The sequence below is a fragment of the Gallinula chloropus genome (assembly GCF_964237585.1).
Source record: "Gallinula chloropus genome assembly, chromosome: Z".
Taxonomy (NCBI): Eukaryota; Metazoa; Chordata; class Aves; order Gruiformes; family Rallidae; genus Gallinula; species Gallinula chloropus.
This window is the reverse complement of record NC_140089.1, coordinates 89,782,164-89,802,452: the sequence shown is the minus strand read 5'-3', so window position 1 is coordinate 89,802,452 and position 20,289 is coordinate 89,782,164. Positions and strand designations below refer to the sequence as shown.

At 55.3% G+C, this 20,289-nt stretch overlaps 1 protein-coding gene across 3 annotated transcripts; it reads left to right on the top strand.

The window, feature by feature from the left end:
- Positions 1-10,125, top strand: FECH (ferrochelatase). Of its 3 annotated transcripts, XM_084278859.1 has the most exons (9): positions 1-113; positions 397-545; positions 4,941-5,075; positions 5,865-5,971; positions 7,153-7,251; positions 7,589-7,696; positions 8,608-8,772; positions 9,268-9,327; positions 9,495-10,125. In XM_084278859.1, exons 1-9 carry the CDS (start codon positions 16-18, stop codon positions 9,627-9,629), a joined length of 1,056 nt encoding a protein of 351 aa, XP_084134985.1. In that variant the 5' UTR covers positions 1-15; the 3' UTR covers positions 9,630-10,125. The 3 variants fall into 3 exon arrangements, with proteins under 3 accessions (XP_084134985.1, XP_084134987.1, XP_084134986.1); XM_084278861.1 differs by lacking the exon at positions 7,153-7,251; XM_084278860.1 differs by lacking the exon at positions 9,268-9,327.
- The last annotated feature ends 10,164 nt before the right edge of the window (positions 10,126-20,289 follow it).

The following is a 20,289-nucleotide window of genomic DNA, read 5'->3' as shown; positions in this document are numbered from 1 at the left end:
AAGACAGGAATCTTGATGTTGAACATGGGAGGTCCCGAGCGGCTGGATGATGTGCATGACTTCTTACTTCGTCTCTTCCTGGACAGAGATCTGATGACACTTCCAGCTCAAAAGTGAGCAATGCTGTCAGCTCCTGTGTTACAGGCAGTGCTGGGTGCTGCTGTCACAGCTGTATCAGTGTTTCATAAGACCAGTCTCACCTTGGGACCGGTCAGTGCCAAAATTGTTCTCTTCTAATGGCAATTTGTGGTGTCCTGCGCCCAGCAGGTTTGGGAAGGGTGATGGGGTGCATCAAACAGCCCACAGGGTGCTGGTGAGCTGTAGTTTGGGGAGATCTGGGGGGTGGCCTGGGCTGTGGTACGTGACACTAATGCACATACCCTCTGAATGCTCCAGTAAATTGGCACCGTTCATCGCCAAACGCCGCACGCCCAAAATCCAGGAGCAGTACAGCAGGATTGGAGGCGGGTCTCCCATCAAGAAGTGGACGGCGCTGCAGGGGGAAGGCATGGTGAAGCTGCTGGACAGCATGTCCCCTCGCACTGGTACTTCTTTGCTGTTCCTCTTGAAGTGTAGTTGGCTTCCTGTGTTGCAAGGGTGCGCTTGTCAAGCAGTTTTTATTGTGAGTGTGAGCAGTGCTCTCAGCCCCGCTGGGAAGTCATGGCCAAGGTACTGCAGAAGCTCTTCCTCCTTAAACACAGGCAGAAGCACGGGGTCCCCAGGCGTGCAAATGCTTGTGCTGTGTCTCCACTGGAGAATGACTCTTCTTTGAGAGTGCTCTCTGGACTCATGCAACCCGCAGCAGCCCAGCGCAGCACCAGAAGCCAACAGCAAACCTTTACCTGCCCTCTGGGATCCCGTGTGTGTGGTCCAGCTGCCATCCCTGCCTGTCCCCAGCGTAACTAGCTTAACATCCACCCATAGGTGCTGTGGGCCCACTGCATCCACATCAGCCATTGGGGAGTTGGGCATTTGGCCCAAACTGATGGCCTCTGCTGCCTGGGTCATGGAGAGGGAGTAGGGCCTGGGGAGTAGGTGGTTCAGTTCACCCTCAGGTCATTGCCAAAGGCCAGGCTTTCCCCCTAAATATGCACTCCTCCTCCCCTTCGCTCACAGGAGGAAGTCCTGTGATCGTGGTAGGTAAAATGTCTTGCCTTCAGCTGGCTAAAGCCGGGTGACAGGAGCCTGTGTTGGTGGGTGTCACTGCAGGGTGTCTTCTCCTGCAACTCCCTTGTCTCTGACACAGAGGTGGAGTGGGAGAGTGGCGATCCTCTCAGGCTGTGCATGCTGAGCGAAACACGCCTGTCAATGATGGGCTTCCTTCTCATTCATGTTCTGCTGCTGGTGCTATTGAGTTTCACCAGGGGTGGGATCTCCTGCTGTGAGACACACAGCCACCTTCTCAGCACACTTGCTCGCAGCACCCTGCTGTCAGGGCTGGGGGAAGAGTGGGGCATTCCCTGCTCCTGCTGCTCTGCCAGTGCCCTTTCCTGCTCAGGGCCCACTCAGGGACTGTCTGGTGTAGGGCAGCTCTGAGGCCAGAACCTCACGCTATGGAGTCGTTTCTCTTTGTCTCTGTTGTGCCAGCCTGAGCCCAAAGGAGAGGTAACAGCGTGGGCGGTGTGGGGGTCTGACTTCTCCAAAGCTGCAGGCAGACTTTCAGCCCCCTGATACACCCCCCACTGCCGTTGCTGCTCAGATGTGCCAGAGCTGTTGGAGCTTGTCTGAGTCTGCAGCTGCAAACAACAGGCTGCACACCAGTGGGGCCTGGTTTTGGGCCTGCAGAGCAGCCCAGGCTTCGCAGCTGGACTCGCAGGGCCTGGCCCAGTGATAGCGGCAGCCCCACCCGAGGACGCGAGCAGGAGATAAGGCCTGGCCGTTTGGCTTGGGTGGGAGTAGATGCTCTCTTTGCTGGTTCTGCCTTGCTGATAGCAGACTGGAAAGGTGAATACCACCTCCCTCCCTCCTCTCCAAACCACAGAATCTCTATGAGCCTTGCTCACCCTCTGCCAAGCTACCTGCTGGCACTCGTGTGATGGGAAATGGGGCAGATGCTTCCCTGAAGGTCCTGTCACCCAGGGCTCCAGCAGTTGCAGTGGGCTGGGTGTGCAGACAGACAGCTGCAGCCGTTGGTGTCACATTAATCCGCTGTGAGGCAGCGCATCCATCCTAAACCCCCCAACCATGCTGGCCCACGAGTCGTGTTTCACCCGGGTTAAGTGCATTCATGGTGGAGCTTCCTCTGGTCCAGCTGCGTGCTGCTCTGGCATAGTCACACTGGGTAGACTGGGAAGAGGAGCAGAGTCAAAGCCTGACCCCAAACCGGCGCCAGGCTGCAGATCCAAGGCAGCGGTGTGTAGCAGCAGGAGCCCCCGAAGGGTCAGGCTTGCAGCAGGTTCTGAAGATAAAGCTTGGAAAGTTTATCTGCTTGTCTCAGCCTGCCACTCCCCTGGCTTTTGTTCCATGATGGCTTTTCAGGCAGTCACGCCTGCCTCTGTGCAGTTCTTGCACCAGATAAGTCACTTGGGGACCTTCTCCTTACCTAAGGGTAGCTGCAGGTCTCAACCCTGTGCAGCACGTGCTGCAGCCCCTGCTGACAGCTGCATTGAGGGCTTGGAGTGACCTCACAGCACTGGGGAGCACTGGGTCCCTTCACAAGAGCTTGGAGCAGTCAGATGTGCTTCTGGGGCGAGCTAACACTCTTGGGAGCACCACGTGTGTGCAGGTAGTGCTGCTGAGCACTGCACCCCGTTAATGAGTAACTCACAGGCTGCAGTGATAACACCTCAAACACGTGGCACAGCAGGAATACTCTGCGTTCATGTTTTACCTTCTTCTGGACTTTTGGGGTGCAGAGTTTGCAGTTGGGGAAGGGCTCCTCTTAGGATCAGTTACCACCTCTGAAATCCCCTCCTAATCAATCTGCTGGCTTAACACTTTAGCAATGAGACCAGTATCTAGTAGTAAATGAAGAGCCTCATTTAATCTAGGAACAATATCATTTTGTAATGAAGCTTTATTGTTACAGGCAGGTGTCTGAAAAGGAACAGGAGTTCCTCCCTCTGAACAAGCAGGGTAGGATGAGTGGTCTGGGAGACCAAGTCACACAAACAGGGTGATAGAAAATCATTCCACTTGTTGGGGGGTTGGTTTTCATTGCTGGCATCAGATGGGGTGATGACTTGCAGTGGTAATTACACTGTTTGGTGGCTTTTTGTTGGTTGTAGTTTCAGCATTTCTTAGTGTTTCTTACCGGCTGTATTTTAGCTGAGGTGCCCTTGGCTGCAGAGCAGTCAGTGGGCCATGTTATTTCTTCACTGGCAGCCCTTTGTGGAAGGGATGTCACTCTGTTCCCAGCAGTTCTGCCTGGCTAACAGCAAAACCAGTATGTACACAGGCATGAAGCTCTGCTGCCCACGATCCAGGACAACACCTAATCCTGTCAGAGCACTGCAGGAAGCTTCCAAGCTGGCCCTGTTTTTTCCCAGCATGTCCTTTCCCAGGTTAAACTCCTGCTGTCTTTGCTAGTCAGTATTTTGTTTCTCTGTGGATGAGGTTGCTGGCTCCAGGTCCCTGAAGCTGGGTGGTTATTCTCCTGCTCCCAGCCTGGAGCTCTCTTGCCTCCTGCAGAGAACTGGGGCTGACTAAACCTGTTTTCCAAATCCTCTGTAAATGGATGGAGTGGAGACATCTGCTTCCTTCAGAAACCTGTTCAGTGTTATTTCAGAGCTAGTGAGGCAGAAACCCTGGAAAAGAAACTGCTTTTGTTCTCCTAAGAGCTTCTGTCCTCTGCTTAAAAAACCCAGCCACCCCAAAACCCAAGATAAAATGTGCCCTGCCTCCCCCTAACCAAACCATGCTGCCTAACCCTTGGAGCCAGCACCCCAGCAGTTAGAGATGAGAAATGGAGAGAGCAAAACTGCTGTCCTTGGGGAGGAGGCTGTTGCCTCCAAAAGGCAGTGTTTCAAGGCATCAGGGGTTTGTGTGGATACCTGGGGCCAGTGAAGGAGCATCACATCTGCATCAAACGATGAGGGGAAAGGTGGAGTAGTGGAGGAAGGGCGAGGGAGCTGGGTCTTTGCTGAAGCAGAAATAGGACTAGAGGGCAAGGAAAGGAGGGCACGTGGAGCAAGCGGCTGGTGCCTGGGAATTCTGCTGGAACACCCCAGCACAGCGCAGGGATCCTTGGGGCACTGAAGCCATCCTGCTGTGATGGCTTCTCTGATGGCACCTGGGGCATGAAAGGGCTAAACCCATCCTTGGAATTTCCTTGAAATGCCCTGTAGGCAGCTGGAGTCTGTAAGGTGCAGGGCCTTTTCCCCGAGGGGAGCAGAGAACCTCAGTGCTGGCACACAGAACTGCCCCCAGTCATGTCTCAGAGTTTAGGGAGTGCAACTGCTCAAGCAGCGTGTTTCCCTTTGTGTGCCAGAATGAACAAGGCCTTGTCTTTCCAAAGGTTTTGGAGTTTTAATTACACTGGGGCATTTAGAACATCTGATTTGTGATTTCTGTGGTGGAATTGAGCTGTGTCATCAGGAAGCCATAGCACGTATGTCAGGGTGTAGTAGTGTTCATGTAGCATCTTGTAGTGATGCCTTTTTACCGACACACCCTTTACATCAGGACTTGCCCAGTAAAATGTCACAGTCTGGAAACCACACCTCTGTGAAACTGAGGAAAAGAGGAAGCGTGATGCTTCCTGCAGAGCAAACCATAGCATCAGTCACTGCTAAATTCCAGTGAGGGCACAGTGAGGTACCAGGAAAACACTCGGCCAGAGAAAGATGTGTTTGTGTGACAGTGGTTTTGAGAAGTAGCCAGAAAGTTGTCAGTGAGGTTATTTAAACTGTTTGAGTCTGTCTGTCTGTCTGTGCTTGTCAATGCTGTGTTACTGAGAGCTCCTGGGGCCTCCTCTGCAATTTGTTCTCCTGTGCTGGCAGCGCCTCACAAGTACTACATCGGCTTCCGCTACGTCCATCCCCTGACCGAGGAGGCGATCGAAGAGATGGAGCGGGACGGCGTTGAGAGGGCGATCGCCTTCACCCAGTACCCCCAGTACAGCTGCTCCACCACGGGTGAGGGGCCGCGGGACAGGGCCGAGCAGCGCCTGGCTGCGAGCCTCAGGGGCGGCGTGGAGAGCCGGTGCCCCCTCGCAGTGCCGGTGCCCCCTCGCAGTGCCGGTGCCCCCCTCAGTGCCCCCCTCACAGTGCCGGTGCCCCCTCGCAGTGCTGGTGCCCCCTCAGTGCCCCCCTCGCAGTGCCGGTGCCCCCTCGCAGTGCTGGTGCCCCCTCAGTGCCCCCCTCGCAGTGCCGGTGCCCCCTCGCAGTGCCAGTGCCCCCCTCAGTGCCCCCCTCGCAGTGCCAGTGTCCCCCTCAGTGCCCCCCTCACAGTGCTGGTGCCCCCCTCAGAGAGCCAGGTGACTTCCTTGGTGCCCCCTCGGAGTGCCAGTGCCCTCTTCAGAGCATCAGTGCCCCCTCAGAGCGCCCCTTCCCCAGCTGCATTGCCAGCTCAAGGGCCTCTGTGTTCGCTGTCCTTCTGAACCTGAGGTAGGGCTGAAGCTGTATGCTGCCACTGTTGGGAGGGAACACAGACTGAAGGCTTAGGAACACAACTGACTGAGCTTTCTTCATGGGAACTAAAGCAACAGTTGTCCTTCAGTTACAGAATGCTTGAGCAAATTGTTCTCAGCTGTTATGTTGTATAAGCTTCCATATGACTGTTCCCATCTGGGGCTCCCAGTTCTGATTTGCCATTGTGGTTTAAACACGTGGCACTTTAAAACACTCTAACACCTTGCTAGGAAACTGTTTTCCTCTGATACACTACTGATGCCTTGTCTGAAGTTAGAATTCTCTGCCCTGCAGGAAGCAGTTTAAATGCCATCTATCGCTACTATAACCAGAGAGGGGAGAAGCCGAAGATGAAGTGGAGTATCATCGACCGGTGGCCCACACACCCCCTCCTCATTCAGGTACAGATTGGTGGGGGAGCCCTTGAAGTGGGTGATCAGAGCAGGAGGTGGGAATGGGGCAGGACTGATACCTTATCAAACTGACATCCCCTGGGGTTTTCCACACTGGCTGCTGTAGGAGAAACTCAGTATCTTTGTGTTGCCAGCTGGCTTTAAAACAAGAGAGCTCCGTAAATACAGCTGTTTACTGAGTTCCACACAGTATAGCCTTAAGCAGCAGAAACCTGTGGAGGAAACACTTCTCTTGGATCAAGTCTTTGCTTCTGACAAGCTCACAAGACCTTTAGCTACAGGATGAACTGAAAGATGAACCTCTTTGCTGATTTGGGCTGTGTTCATAGAGTTTTAACAAAAATATCTGAGAAGAATAAAAGGAATGCTTTGCTTTGAGGGTACACTTTAGTTAAGGTAATGAAATGAGCCTTGTCCAGTGTGTGTGGAGCAGAAAGATGGTTATTTTGGCTTGATAACGCGTGGAAGTGGCCACTGTGCACCTCTTGCTTTAAAAGCACAGTCGTGTCGTGGCAGGGCTGGCTGGAAGGGGCCTCTCCAGCTCCTTGGTCCCTGGGCCTGCTCAGAGCAGGTCTGTGGTTGACATGCACCAGTGTGTGTTGGTTTGTCAGAGCCTGGCCTGGCAGCAGAGAGGGAGCTCTAGGCACAGCACAGGCCATAGCAGAGGTGGTTAAGGGAAACCTCCTGGCTCCTTCTGTGCAGAGAAAATGGTGGGGTTTGTCCTTGTTGGGGAGCTGCTCTAGTTTGGGGTTTGCTGGACAAGAGAAGGTGGTTGTGCTCAGCCCGTTCGCCGTTCCTCTCTCCCCCTGCCCCAGCAGCTGCACACCTGTGCCCTCCATGGCCATGGAAACACTCTTTGGGTGGTGGTGGAGGGGAGTTGGGTTGAATTGTCACATTCTTCCAGTGTGTTACCAGCATCCTCACACCACTGGGACGATCAGAAGTTCCCAGGGGCCCGTGGTGTGTCGGCACTGGGCGCTGCGTGACACTGTGTACTTGGCAGTACGTGATACATGGTGTCTCTGGCTGTTGTTGTGCACATACCAGGAGGGATTCTGAAGTTCTTAAGGCAACTGGGAGTGCTGAAGCTGCCTGTCTCTGGTCATTTGAGGTCATGTCATGCCTCTCATTGTTTCTCACCCAGGTCTTTGCATTTTGTTTCTGAACAGTGCTTCTCCGATCACATACAGAAGGAGCTGAACCTGTTTCCACCTGACAAAAGGAAAGATGTGGTCATCCTCTTCTCAGCTCACTCGCTGCCCATGTCTGTGAGTTACTCCAGTTCTGTCACTGTTAGACCAGAGTCACACTGCCTGGGCTGAGTGGAAGGTGTGCAGCTCACACACTGTGGGGCAGGGCCACAGCTGGGGAAGTGCCAGCCAGACACAAAGAGAAAGGTGGCAGTGAGCAAGTCAGCTGCCACTCAAAGGCTGGTAAAGTGACTTCATTGTAGGCTTTTTTGGGGAAGAGCATTTTTTCTTCACTGTAGGCCAGGCACTCGATGTGGCCCATCCCAGGCACAGCCACATCGCACACAATGTCTTTAGATGGTCTTTGCCCAAACCTGTTCGCTGGAGTTAAAAGGTCTGGTGCTTTGTGTTGAAGGTGGTGAACCGTGGTGATCCATACCCTCAGGAAGTGGGAGCTACAGTCCAGAGAGTCATGGAGAAGCTGAACTACTCCAACCCTTACAGGCTGGTGTGGCAGTCCAAGGTATGTGCTCAGGGAAGCTGTAAAGCCACCCGCCACGTCGCCTCCAGGTGATGGAGTTTATGATCTTCCTGCTTAAGAAGATCCTAACCTCTCTGCCTTTCCCACTCCCAGAAAGCATTTCTGCTAGAGCAGAACCCCATCTTTTACTCAGCTCAGTCTCTCCAGATACTCCACCCACAGCCTCTCCCCTCTTTTGTATGTTACTTTGTTCTGAAGTAGAGTTTTTGGTGTGTCTGTTAGAAAACAGGTGATCTCATAGCACCTAGTTTGGTGTTTGTCTTCCTCCATCAGAAGGAAGAGCTGAGCATCCCTGGAGTTTTAAGGTGTTGAGGATCTCTGAGCAATTTTTCTAGAGTCCTCACTGTGGTATAAGCATCCTTTGTAGTGATATGAGCCTAATCCAGAACTCTTGATGAAGACAGCTTGCCTTACCTTGTACTCAGCATTACTGCTGCAATGAGCAAGGAGCATAAGCTTTACCAGGCTCATGTCACACCTTGTGTCTCAAGGGTGTTAGACCTGTCAGCACAGAATGCTTCATGGCCAGCAGAGGGGAAAGGACACTGTGGCACAGAATGGGAACCTCTTTAGAAAGCCAGTGAACCCCGTGCAGTAGTGGTCAGGGGTTTACTGAACCCAAACCAGCATGTCTTCAGGCTCATACTCATTTATTCTGGTGAGAGTCTCCTTGGGCCCAGCCCTGGCTCTGCTCCTGTGGGGTTAAGTGACAGGACAGGGTGTCTTCATAAAAGCTGTAACGGAGGAAGCGAGGGGTACTGCCAAAAGCAGGGAGTGCACACAGCTGGCTCCCTGCTTGCCTGTGCTGCCCCACTTAAGGAAAGGTGGGTGTTGGTGGTAAGGTGGTTTAACGGGTGCTGCTGCTCTTCACTGCCCTCCCCCTCTTCCTGCAGGTCGGACCAATGCCCTGGCTCGGGCCGCAGACAGATGAGACCATTAAAGGGCTGTGCCAGAGAGGCAAGAAGAACATGCTGCTGGTCCCAATAGCCTTTACCAGCGACCACATTGAAACTCTTTACGAGCTGGATATTGAGTATGCCCAAGTTTTAGCGAACGAGGTGAATGTTCCATAGTTTCTCTAACTGTTGGGGCAGTGGGGCTCTGAATTTACCTCTCCTCTTTGGGAATTTGCTTCTTGCTGTGTGATGTGGGGCGAATTTTATTTTTCTGGAGATTGCCAATGAATCTGAATGGGCTTAAGTCTGGTTTTTAGCAGAGCAAACCAGGAGAATTTGTCTTTCTAGGTGTAACTCTTTAAGGCACTGCTAAGAAAGAACCGCTGATTTTTGGCAGCAGAGTGGCATGGTACTTAGGGAAATGGTTTAGCTTAGGACAGGAACAGTTGGACTTGATGATCTTAAAGGTCTTTTCCAACCTTTTGATTCTGTGATTTTATGTTGTAGTGGTTTTTACTGTGTTACAAAACATTGTACTGTGTTTAATTCCCTCCTTTTGGGGCAGCTTCTGAATGAAGTAGGCAGGAAGGTTTGGGGGGTGGCTAACTGGGGAAGGATCCAGCTGTCTGAACTTTTTTCTCCTCACTTTTCATGCAGTGTGGAGTTGAAAATATCAGGAGAGCAGAGTCCCTTAACGGAAATCCCCTCTTCTCCAAGGTATGGCCTTTGCTGCAGAACTTTGCAGTTGTGTCTTTCCAACTAGACTATGAGCATCCTCCTGTCCTTTGAAGTATTTTGGGTGTAAGAGGAAGAACGCTAAGGGGTTTGTCTGTGCTGTGCAGGCAGGTTTGCTTACTGCTGATTCTCAATTCGCTGTGTTCCAGGCTCTGGCAGACTTGGTCTGCTCCCATATCCAGTCCAACGAGATCTGCTCCCGGCAGCTGACGCTCTGCTGCCCGCTGTGCGTGAACCCGGTCTGCAGGGAGACCAAAGCCTTCTTCACCAACCAGCAGCTGTGAGAGCAGCGCAGGGCGTGCGGGGAGCTGCCCCGGCGGCGCGGGGCGAGGGAAGGAGCCCTTGACCAACCTCTCCCCTCTGACGTTCATCTCACGTAACAGCCAGAACTTGACTTGGGTTTTGGTTTATTTTTTTCCTTATTGTTTTCTTTGTTTGAGAAGAGTTTGTAGAAACCAGGGAAGTAAGATGTGAGGTGTGGGAAGATCTGGTTTCATCCGATTCTGGCCGGGCTTGGCACGAGCCCGTGAGTACGCACTGAGAAACTTCCAGAACCTTTTCTACAGAGTAGCTTCTGTTTCCTATGCAGGGATTGATTTGTATGCAGTTTCCTCACGGGTGCATTAACTTCAGCACACGATTGCTTGGCTTGTTTATGCTTAAGGTACAGGATAGCCAGCGCAGTCACCAGTCTGAGAGGGATCTTTCCAGATGGGTTTGAAGAAAAGTGACTTCTAATGCTTTTTAAATACCCTGTATAATTTTTTTAGGACATAAAGATAAGGCTTTGTTTTGGTTTGGTTTTTTCCTCCTGCCAGAAACTTCCAGTGAAAGCTTAGCTGGAGTAGTAGAACACACAAGAGTTGTTTACATTTCTGAGGAAAACCCCTCATTATCTGCAGGAAAGCGTTTGTAAAGTGTAAGGTGCAGGGAGCAAGCCTGCTTGGGTGCTGCTGGGGAGCGAGCTCAGGTGGAGAAGGCCCAGTGCTTCAAACCAGCAGTGTGTCCTCTAAGCCAAGTGGCTTGTTTGGCTATGGGGAAGGGCTTCCTCTGGTTGGTTGAGTAGATTTGGGATGTCAGGCTTGCTCTCCAGAAGGTTTATAGATCTGCTCTGTGCATTCTACTGTGCCACAGCGCCGTGGTTTCTGTGGGGTACCAATGGGGTTCCACAGGTACAATTGATCTTGCTTAATTGATGCTGTTATTTAAAGCTGAGGTGATGAGTCAGGAGTCATTTACATTGCAGATCCCCAGAGCAGGCAGCCCTGCCGCCCACAGCTGTGTGCTTGTGCATCCCAGCTGAACTCCAGGTGTGTTTTGGCAGGCAGGACTGCTGAATCTGCTCCCCAGTGCTGGGGGGTTTGTAGGGTGCCAGCCCTTGTCAGGGCAGCATGCCCTCACCCAGGGCACCCAGATGGTCTGGGGAGAGGAGGGAGCTGTTCTGAAAGGCCAGCAGCGTGCCTGAGCTTGGCACAGAAGTACAGCAACCCCTCTCGCACAGGGACCTCTCCTCCTGGCCAGGAGGAGGGAGGACAAAGCTGTGACAGTTCTGTGGCACTGAGCCATAGGTAGCAGCCTAGCTGTCAGCTCATGGGTTTTCATGTTTACTTGATGTAATTAGCACTGAAATGCCAGTCCTGGGGCAGCGCAGGTCGTGGCTCAGCCAGTCGTGATGGCTGAGAAGCAGATGCCACGCTGCTCGGGCAGTTTGATTTGCTGAGGTAATGATGAGGCATGGGGAGTTGGAGCCCCTGATCTTGCCAGGGTAGGGCTGTTTGAAAAGCAGGTAGCCTCTGTGGTGTGACAGGGCTCTGTCCTGTTCCAACCCTCATGGCAGAGGGATGCTGTGTGGGCCAGGCCCTGCCACGGAGCCACGCGTCCTGCTGGGCGGCCTCCTGCATCTCAGGAGCCGATTGATGTGTCTCCACTGCCATACTGCAGCTTCTGAGCGTGACTGTGGTGAGAGGCTTCAACTCCTCAGTGCCAGAACTGCCTGTGTTACCCCGCCCCTTGTCACTTTAGCAGAAAGAAGTCTTCCTTGACCCTCAGAACCTGTGCCTCTTTGGGTGGCAGGGAGCCCAAAGCCAGGGCTTCGCCTCTCCCTCTCCTCCTCCCTCCGTGGTCTCTGCTCGCTGCCTCAGCAGGAAGCAGGAAGGCAGAGCTGATCCCTGCCCTTGCTCAGCTGGGGTAGGTGGGGTTATCTCAGCACGTGTGTGGCAGGCTGACCTTCTCCCAGAAAAGCCTTGGGTCAATGCAAAGAATAGAAATGTCTGCAGAATGCCTGGGAAGGGAATGCTGGCCTTATGCCTCTCCTTGGACAGAGAACTTTCCCCGTTCCCCCTGCCCTGCTTGGCACTTCAGGGTCAGTGGAAAACAGCCTGTTTTGTGAGCATCTTCCTGCCCGTGCCCCTCTGCTGCGAGCTGAAGGGTAAGTGACCTTCAGGCTGCCACCAGCACGTAGAGAGCTGTGGCTGGAGCTGGGAAGGGAAGGTTAACGTCATGTCAATTGTGTGACACTATAAATACAGACTGGCTTTTTATTTCCACGCTGGAGAGAGTCCTGAAAATCTTAGCCAGCACTAATTACCAGGCATTACGTGAGTCCCCAGTCATGGAAGGTATTTAAAATACACTTCTTAGTGCACTAACCACAAGTGAGATAATTACTGAGCACATTGCTGCTATCAGGCTGCAACGTGGAAATCGCTTAATTTTCTGGCTTTCAGCTGCTGGATCTGGTCTGTGGGAGCTGGGGGGCTCTTCAGTGGAACAGATCCTCTCACGTCACGCTCTCCTGCTGCTTAACACCTCGGTCTGTCTGAGCACAGCATCACAAGCCTGCTGGCAAGCTGGAGTTAGCCAGCAGCTCCTCTTCGTGTGTTTAATAGAAATCAAGGTGACAGTGGGAATTGTGCTGCTGTGGAAACCTGCCTGCCCTTGGCTGTCTCTTTGGGAGCATTCCTGACTGCGGGAACTGAGGGTGGAACTCAGCCCACCTTACTTCAGAGCTTCCCACCTGCCTGTGGCCGCCTGAGCAGGTCCTGTAGGTGCTGCTGGTGCTCAGAAAGCTGCTGCAGTGCACGTGGTGAGGTAACTGCTCGTCTGGTGTCCGCAGCAGGACGGGTGAGGGTCACTGCCTGGCTGCCTCTGGCCATGGGGGGAGTGTGACAGGCTGGCTCAGAGGGAGTTACCTACCCTGCTCATGTCTTAACGCCAGGGGAGATGAATCCCACCCTCTTATGTGCCTTCTTCTTCAGCACTCTGCCAGCGAAGCGTAGCTGCTGCATTTGGGAGCCCACGGCCTCCGTCCTGGGGTCCCACGTTGGGTTTGCCCCTCTGGCAGGTTCTGACCCTTTGGTGCTACGAACTCAGGACCCAGCCGTGCCCGAGCCGAGCCCGGGCAGTGGCAGTGTCCGGGGGCCTCTGCCAGCAGCCTGCCCTGGCTTGTCCCTGATCAGCTCTGCTCCCTTGGCAGTACTTTGTTTCCTGTATACCTGCCCTGGGACGGGCAGTAGGGGCACTGAGCTGACCTGACAGGTTGAGGCAGCCTTGCAGAGCCCCTGGTGTCCCGTGGGAAGTGAAGGTGTCTGCAAACACTGTTTGGAAGAATTTTGCTCGTGATCAGGCTGTTCTCCTGATTGACTCTGCAGTGTTGCTTGCTTCTTTTTTCTTTCCTCTTGTTTAGTTGAAGTTTTCTCTGTGGGCTTTCTAAACTCTCCCTCATTGCTGGCTGCATTTTAGACTGTGATAGCTTCCACTTGCGGTGCTGAATGTTTGGGGGGGTGGGCAGCGTCCGAGCGCACCTCCTGCTCCCCTGCACAAGAGGGTGTTGCAGGCAAGGTCAGCAGGGCCGGGGTTTCCCTTGAACTACCCAAGAGCTCACTTTGCTTCCCCTTCTGCCACACACAGAGGGCTGGGAAGCAGCAGAGAGACAAGTGCTGTGTGTGTTCCATGCTGGATGTGTAGGAATGCTTGCAGTTAGCCCAACACACGTGTCTCACACTGAACAAGGACTTCCATGTAATGTAACAGGACACTTTGTATGATCTCACTGTGTCTCCTATGCCATAACGATGGGATTTCAATTAAACTTTTTGAAGAAACACCCGAGCTGTGTGTCTGTAGTTGGAGCCCTTGGTGGTGGTGTCCTCCCCACAGCGGAGGGCAGCAGTGTGTGAGCAGCAGTCTGCCTTGGGGCTGGTGCGTGGTTCTGGGAGCTGATGTCCCCAGCACTCAGAGCTGCTGCTGTGCTGGTGCAGAGCTGCCTGCGTACGGAACCTTCTGGCAGTTGGACCGGGTGCCCCCAGCCCACTTTGCCCCAGGACTTCCCGGCCCTGGGCAGAGGCTTTCCCATGGGAACCTGCCTGCATTGGGCTTGGAGAGCAGCACCCACAGGGGTACTCGCTGGAGAAGGGGCCCAACTCAGGCCAAGCCTGTTTTGGGGTGCAGCTCCCGTGTACATGAGGGTGCTCAGGCTGGGGGGGGGTATTCCTCGCTGCCTCTTTGGCTCCAGGGCACTGTTGAGGGAGGGGAGGAATGTGAAATCCGCAGATCCATGTGAGGTGGATCCCTCGTGCCGAGGTGCAGCCTTGCACAGGGAAGAGGCGAGGGGCTGGGGGACAGGCTCTGCCTGCTGCCGGTAAGCCTGGGCTCAAGATGGGGAGAGAGAGACTCGTGCGACGTTTGCATCCACCTGTGATTGTTAATTTATTCAGTTCTCTATTAACGGGCTCTCTGCAGCTTATTTCTTATGTTAAAAATTAAGTGCCTGATTGATTATATTCCAGAGCAGAGCCATGAGCTGCTGTGTGCTTAAGGAGATCCATTAGCGAGCTCCTCTCCTCACTAGGCTGCGGCAGGGGAGCGAGCTGTGTGGCTGGAGCATGGGAAGCGTGGAGGAGAGCAGTGACTGGGCTCCCTTCCTTCCCTCTGATCCAAGAGAAGCTCCCAGCAGAGGTAACGTGTCCACTGCCTTTCCCACTCCACTGACAGCCGGGTCCTCCCACCTTGTTCAGCGCAGGCTGGTCGGGAGCTCGAGGGGTCCGTACACCCGGCTGGGTCAGGCGGCCATCAGGGCATCCGAGCGCAGACGGGCTGCACTGTGTCCTGTGTCCTCTTGGAGAGATGCTCCTTCTTCAGCAACACAACCCTGGGGTGCTGGGCAAGTGACTTTCCCACAGCTCCTCACCCTCACAGGAAGGTTCTGCTCTTGCATCTGAAGCATGGGGATTTGTGATGTTTGGATCAGGTCTAAAATCCACCTTTTTTCTCTAAATTCAAGCTCATCCATAAGTGCCAGGAAAAGGCTGTTTGATTTGCATCCACTGGCCTGGCTGAATGGCGTCCTTGAGGCGGCTGCACAGAGATGGATCATCTCCCAGATGTGGGGCCTTTTGTCCCCCAGGCTCGGGGGCTGTGTCAGGGGTGGCTGCCTGCTGACATCTGCACCCCAAAGGCCAAGAGATCACCAGGCCATAAGGTGGGGAGGAAACATTGGAGCTGTCGCCTCCGTTGTGCATCGCTCGTGGGATGGGAAGAAGGCCCAAATGTCACAGGGCCAGGGATGCCCCACTGCCTTTGGTAGCGCACAGTGGCCCCAGGATCAGCTGCCAGGGCTCATCCCTCCCAGGAGCAGCCCCACGGTGAAGGATGCGGAGTTCCGAGCGGAACCTCTGTCTCGTTACCTGGATGTCAAAATACATCATCCCCAAAGCACTAAGGAGCCGCTGCCTCCCGCTGATTTATGGCACGGCTTCCAGGGGCGCTCGGAAATGCTCCTGAAGACACATTTACACTCCCCAGTGGCACAGAAAACCTGACCCAGCGGCGGAGAGCAGCAACACTCGGGCAGAGCTGAAAGCATCCCGGCTGCACGGAGGCTGCAGGGGCTGGACAAAGCTCTTACAAATAGCAACCGCTGCCCAAACGCGATGCTGGGGCACCTCCTGCAGTGCCAGCAGGACTTCCACAGGGCTGGAGCTGCTGAGAGCCAGCAGCGTGGCACAGCCTGGGGGCCTTGGGCCCAACTGCCAGGGCCACGCTGGGTGTAAAGAGCTCAGACCAGGGAAAATTCAGCCAAAGGCTCGATCTGTGACGTGGCTGGGAAGGCTCTGCCCTGAGCTGAGGGGCTCAGGCTCTGTGGTGGGGACAGATGGGACTCAGTGTGCAGTAAATCACGTCCCGGTGCCCCCCACAGATGTGTTTGCTAATTGCAACCGCCAGGAATTTAATTAGGAGCCGGGTTGCCGCCTGCTGAACCAGCAGGGTCTTGCCGTGCCGTGAGGAGGAGCGTGGTTCCAGGAGGTGGCAAAGGGGGTTACAGCTTTGAGGTCTCCCCTACCCCGGCTTTGTGGCCAGCGTGGAGTCGGGATGGTGGTAAACAAGCACCGAGTGCTGTGTCTGAAGCAGCCTGTGGTTAGAGGGGTGTGTCTGTGTGTGCTCCCTGCGACGCAGAGCTTGTGTGGAAGGAAAATGCTGCTTTCAGAACCAAAGAGGGGAGAGGAGGGGGCTGCAGGCAGCACGTCCCCAGGGTCTCACTGCCCGTTTTCCCTGCAAACGCCGCTGCCTTCGCTGTGGTGTGTGTCCAGGCCCCCTCTGAAGGTGCCTGAGGCAGCTGTATGTGGGGCCACATTTTCCATCTGCCACATTCCTTTGGGACAAGGAGCCACTGGGGAAGCACCCTGCTCCAGGCTGGCTCCTTCCCAGTGCTCCCTGCCCAGTGACCGGGGGAGCTGGAGAGCCTGTGGATCATCGAGGTCTGTGGGTGGATTATTGGAAACTGAGGGGGATCTCTACGTGAGGCTGTTGAGCAGCAGGGAGATCTCTGATGGATGGAGTCAGCATTAATCCACTGCTGCTCTCCTGGGAGATGCTTTGCTGACAGCATGGTGTGAGCATCTCTCCGGTCTGGAGACCAAACAGGGACCCAGCACTGGGAGAGGGACAAGAATTGTACCCCTGGAAGGAGCCAACACGTACTAGAACCCTGTGCCACCGACTGACCGACACAGGAGCAGTGCACTGGCAGCACAGCCCTCCCTGTGCCCTCCTGTCACTTCTAAGGATGATCCATAACGTGTGAACATCACCCACAACTGAGGCCCCACGACGTGTGCATCTGTGAGGCAGCGGAGGAGCAGCACTCGGGCAGGATGCTGCTGGGGGCACGGGCTGGCTCCGCATCCTGCGGCTCCTCGCAGCCAACTCCCACAAGTACTTTTATCCTGGAGTTATTAGCCCATTATGGTCTACGATTGTCTTTTACTGCCTTTGATTTCTTCTGTTGTCAGGCGCGAGGAAAGTGATGTGTAACGTGATCCAAAGTGTTCTTGTTTGTTTTAATCTACTGTTTTAATATATTATGGCTTCCTGCCATTAGGCTGCTCTGAGCTGGGCCCTGGAGTTTGTGTGTGTGTGTGTGTGTGTGTGTGTGTGTAGAAGCTGAAGGGTGTTTTTCCACTGGGCACAGCCTGGGGCAGGCAGAGCCAAGCTGCTTCTTTCCCCTCCCTGTGTAGGTAGCGATGCTGGCTGTCAGGGGCAGGAGCTTCTGGGGATGACAGCAGGATGCAGAGGAGACCATCATCCAGGGGTTCCTCGGCTGAGCACAGTCCCTGGGTGTGTGTGCAGCCCTGGCCACGGCACCCCTGGATGCCGGGTGCCACCAGCCACTCCCATGATGGGTGGGTGATGCCCAGTGTCTGCAGCACCGCTCACTGCTGCGGCACATCCCCGTGCCCACCACGGCCAGCCTGGTGCCCACCAAGGCCGGCGTTGGCATCAGTGCTGGGGGCACTGGCCAGGCTGAAGCCATCCCTTTGCCCAGGGGATCTTCTGTGGAGGCAGCGTTTGCTGGAGCAGCAGAGCAGGGGAGTGTTTGCCGGAGCAGGGGCAGTGTTTGCCGGAGCAGCGGAGCAGGGGAGTGTTTGCCGGAGCAGGGGCAGTGTTTGCCGGAGCAGCTGTACCCCTGCAGCCCGGCTGAGCTGCCGCACGCCCCGGTCCTCCTGCGGCTTTTGTCCGCTAGATGAAGCGATCCCGTTCCTTCCTCCCAGCTGTGCCCCCTGCTAAGTGCCTGGGAAGCGCGTTCCCGGGGGACCCATCCGGTGAGCGAAAGGGAAGTGACCTCTGTGGGCAGCATTATTCTGCTGGTTTTCTGTTGTTGAAGTGTTTTTACTGTCCCAGCAATCAGCTGCCCCCTGGTACCCCCAGCCAGCCCGGGCCCTCGCTCTGGCCATCCTCAGCATCACCTTCTCCCAGAGGAGACCCCTCTGCCAGGGCGGTTTGGGTGGGGAGGGGGCTTGGGAACACGCACCTGAGCAGCTTGTTCCTTCCTGCCCTCCCAGCAGAGCCCAGCACAGCCAGTGGGTCCAGCCAAAGCTCAAGGAGGGGGGGGGGGTGGGCTCTTTCCCCCTGTGCCAGCCAGTTTCACGTGTGGCTGCATCGTCCCTTCCCCTGCGGGGACCGGCCGTAGCTGGGCGTGGGGAGCATGAGGCACCCAGAGAGATGTCCCTGGGAGCGTGGGGGGTCTCAGGGTGTCCCCCAGCCCTGGGAGTGCCCCCATCACCCCGTGCCAGAGGAAAAGAGCCCTGACTGACAGCGTTAGGGCTGTTGTGTGACACAGCCACTGAAGAGGCGTTCGCGTGCGCCCGCAGCCGCTCGGCAGAGGTAAATGAAGCGGCGGCAATTTAATTAATGGGGCATCGGCTCCGTGTGAGAGAGGGACCTGGGGAGGGGGCACGGAAAGGAACCCCTGGGTGGTTTCATTAACCCCGGGGTTAAAAATCGGGGCTGAGGTTGGATGCCAGATAATAAAACCCCCGGAGCCTTTTCCCAGGCTCCGTTTGTGGCTGATGAACACGGGTGCTGCCGCCATCCCGCCCTCACCACCCGGCTCTGGGTGCCGGGATGGAAGCACCGGGGAGAAGGGCTGTGCCGTTCCCAACACCCAGCAGCCGCTGCAGGAGCTGGGACCCGGTCAGGTCCTTTCCCAGGGTGTTCAGCTGACGCTTGGCCAGACCCTGAGCACCACACAGCCTCTTGGGCCCGGTCTGGCTGTGCTGGGTGCTGCGCTCCCTGGCCGTGCCGACAGGCTGTGCCAGGGCCGGCAGTGATGCTCCGCTCCGAGCCCTGCTGGGATGGGCTGGAGGAGCAGCCGGACATGAGGAAGGCGCCTGGAAGAAAGACAGGAACTTCTCATGGCACAAGGAAGCAAAAGCATCGTTTTCCTCCTTTATTGAACTTTGGCAAATCATATCGGGGGGGTTTTACATCGATAGCTATAAATAAAAGTCTGAAAGCAATGTAATACTTGTCATTAAGATAAAGGACATCTATTGGCACAAATCATTGAGTAAAAACCCTTTAATGATAAAATAACATTCACTCTTTAGCTACTTTATTTGTCTGAAAAACTCAGCTTACACTCAGTTCAACGTGTCACCTTCCACGGAGTTAAAAAATGACATAAAACGGCATAATAAAATATACCTCAAATTTCATAGTACAAGAACCTTGGCAAATCTTAGCAAACCGGGCCCCCCCACCCCAGGCCCCAGCAGCGAACACCGCCACGGCCGCCCGTGCCCGCTGCCCTGGGCTGGGCGGCGGGGGGCACCGGGGGTGTCACAGCGCCCGCCTGCCGCCCCAGGCCTGGCCGGGAGCTGCGGCGTGGGCTGAGCCTGCCGGAACAGATGCCACCTCTGCTTATTGCGGAAGGAGCTGGGAAGCTTCCCGGAAGATTGGACGCTGTTACAATCATCAACTGTCTGACCCAAAAAACAAAAAGCCTTTTAAATTCCTCGTATCCGTTACCGTCTTTGGCAGATAAAGAAGGAAAAAGAACCCCAGACAGACTATATTACAAAGCTTTCATCGCCACGAGCTACCGTATAAGGCCAAATAAAAGTCTGGTTCTTTGCACTAATGAAAGCACATCTCTAATATACCTTTAATGACAGACACTATAAACACTCTACCGACGTTACTTCGGATGCCGCGTTAGAAGACGCGCTCCTGCTCCCCACGTGGCACTCTCCTACGCAGAGTAAAGTGTGTTTAGCAGTTGCTTTGGCTTTATGTCCGGCACGGTCGGTGACTCGGTGTTGCGGGAAGGGTCCGCTCGTGGCACCGCACAGCCCAGCTCTCGAGTGTGGTGCCGGGATGGGGCACGGGGGGTAAATCCAAGGGGGGATAAACCCTTGGAGACAGCTGGGGCTGCTGGAGCTGCCCGCACTCCCTCCCTGGACACCAGCGGGGCTGTGTGGGTGGCAGCGACACTGGGCTGATCCCATGCGACAGGCTGGGGGACTGCCACTGACCCGTGCCCGCCTGCGCCTTGCTGGCCCCACAGCGCGGGGTGCTGGGCCAGGGCAGGGGGTGCAGACTCACCGCCCCGTCCCGTCCATCCCCGCACCGCAGGGCTGCCATAAAGCCAAAGCAACTCCCACCCCTGGGAAAGGACGCGCAGTGGGGCTGCCCTGGGAGCAAGGGCTGTGCTCTCCGGACCCCTGCGGGGCGGCCCACGGAGCAAACCAGCCCGGGAAGCGCCGCTGGGCTGACAAAGGTTTCCCCTCAGCCAACCCCAGTTCCCCTGGAATCAGCCTGGGCCCCGTGCTCAGACACGGGTGGGAGGGGACGCTCCGAGCAGTGGCTGGACCGGGGCCGCGCCGCAGGCGGCCCAACCACGCGTGCTTCCACAGCGGGGCCGCGGCTGCGCTCGAGTGCTGCGGGGAGCAGGCTCCATGCATAAACAAACACCACCGAAGCAAAGGGCCCCGTGCCGGGCTCCCAACCAAGGAGTTGCCATGAAGAACCACGATGCATCACACTGCTAAGGGTTTGCCTCATGCATAACAAGGGTAGCGCTGCTTGGCGGTTGCTAATCATCGCACGACACCTCACACAGGACAATCAGCTCTTCAGACCAAGGAGCACAAAGGTAGAAAATAA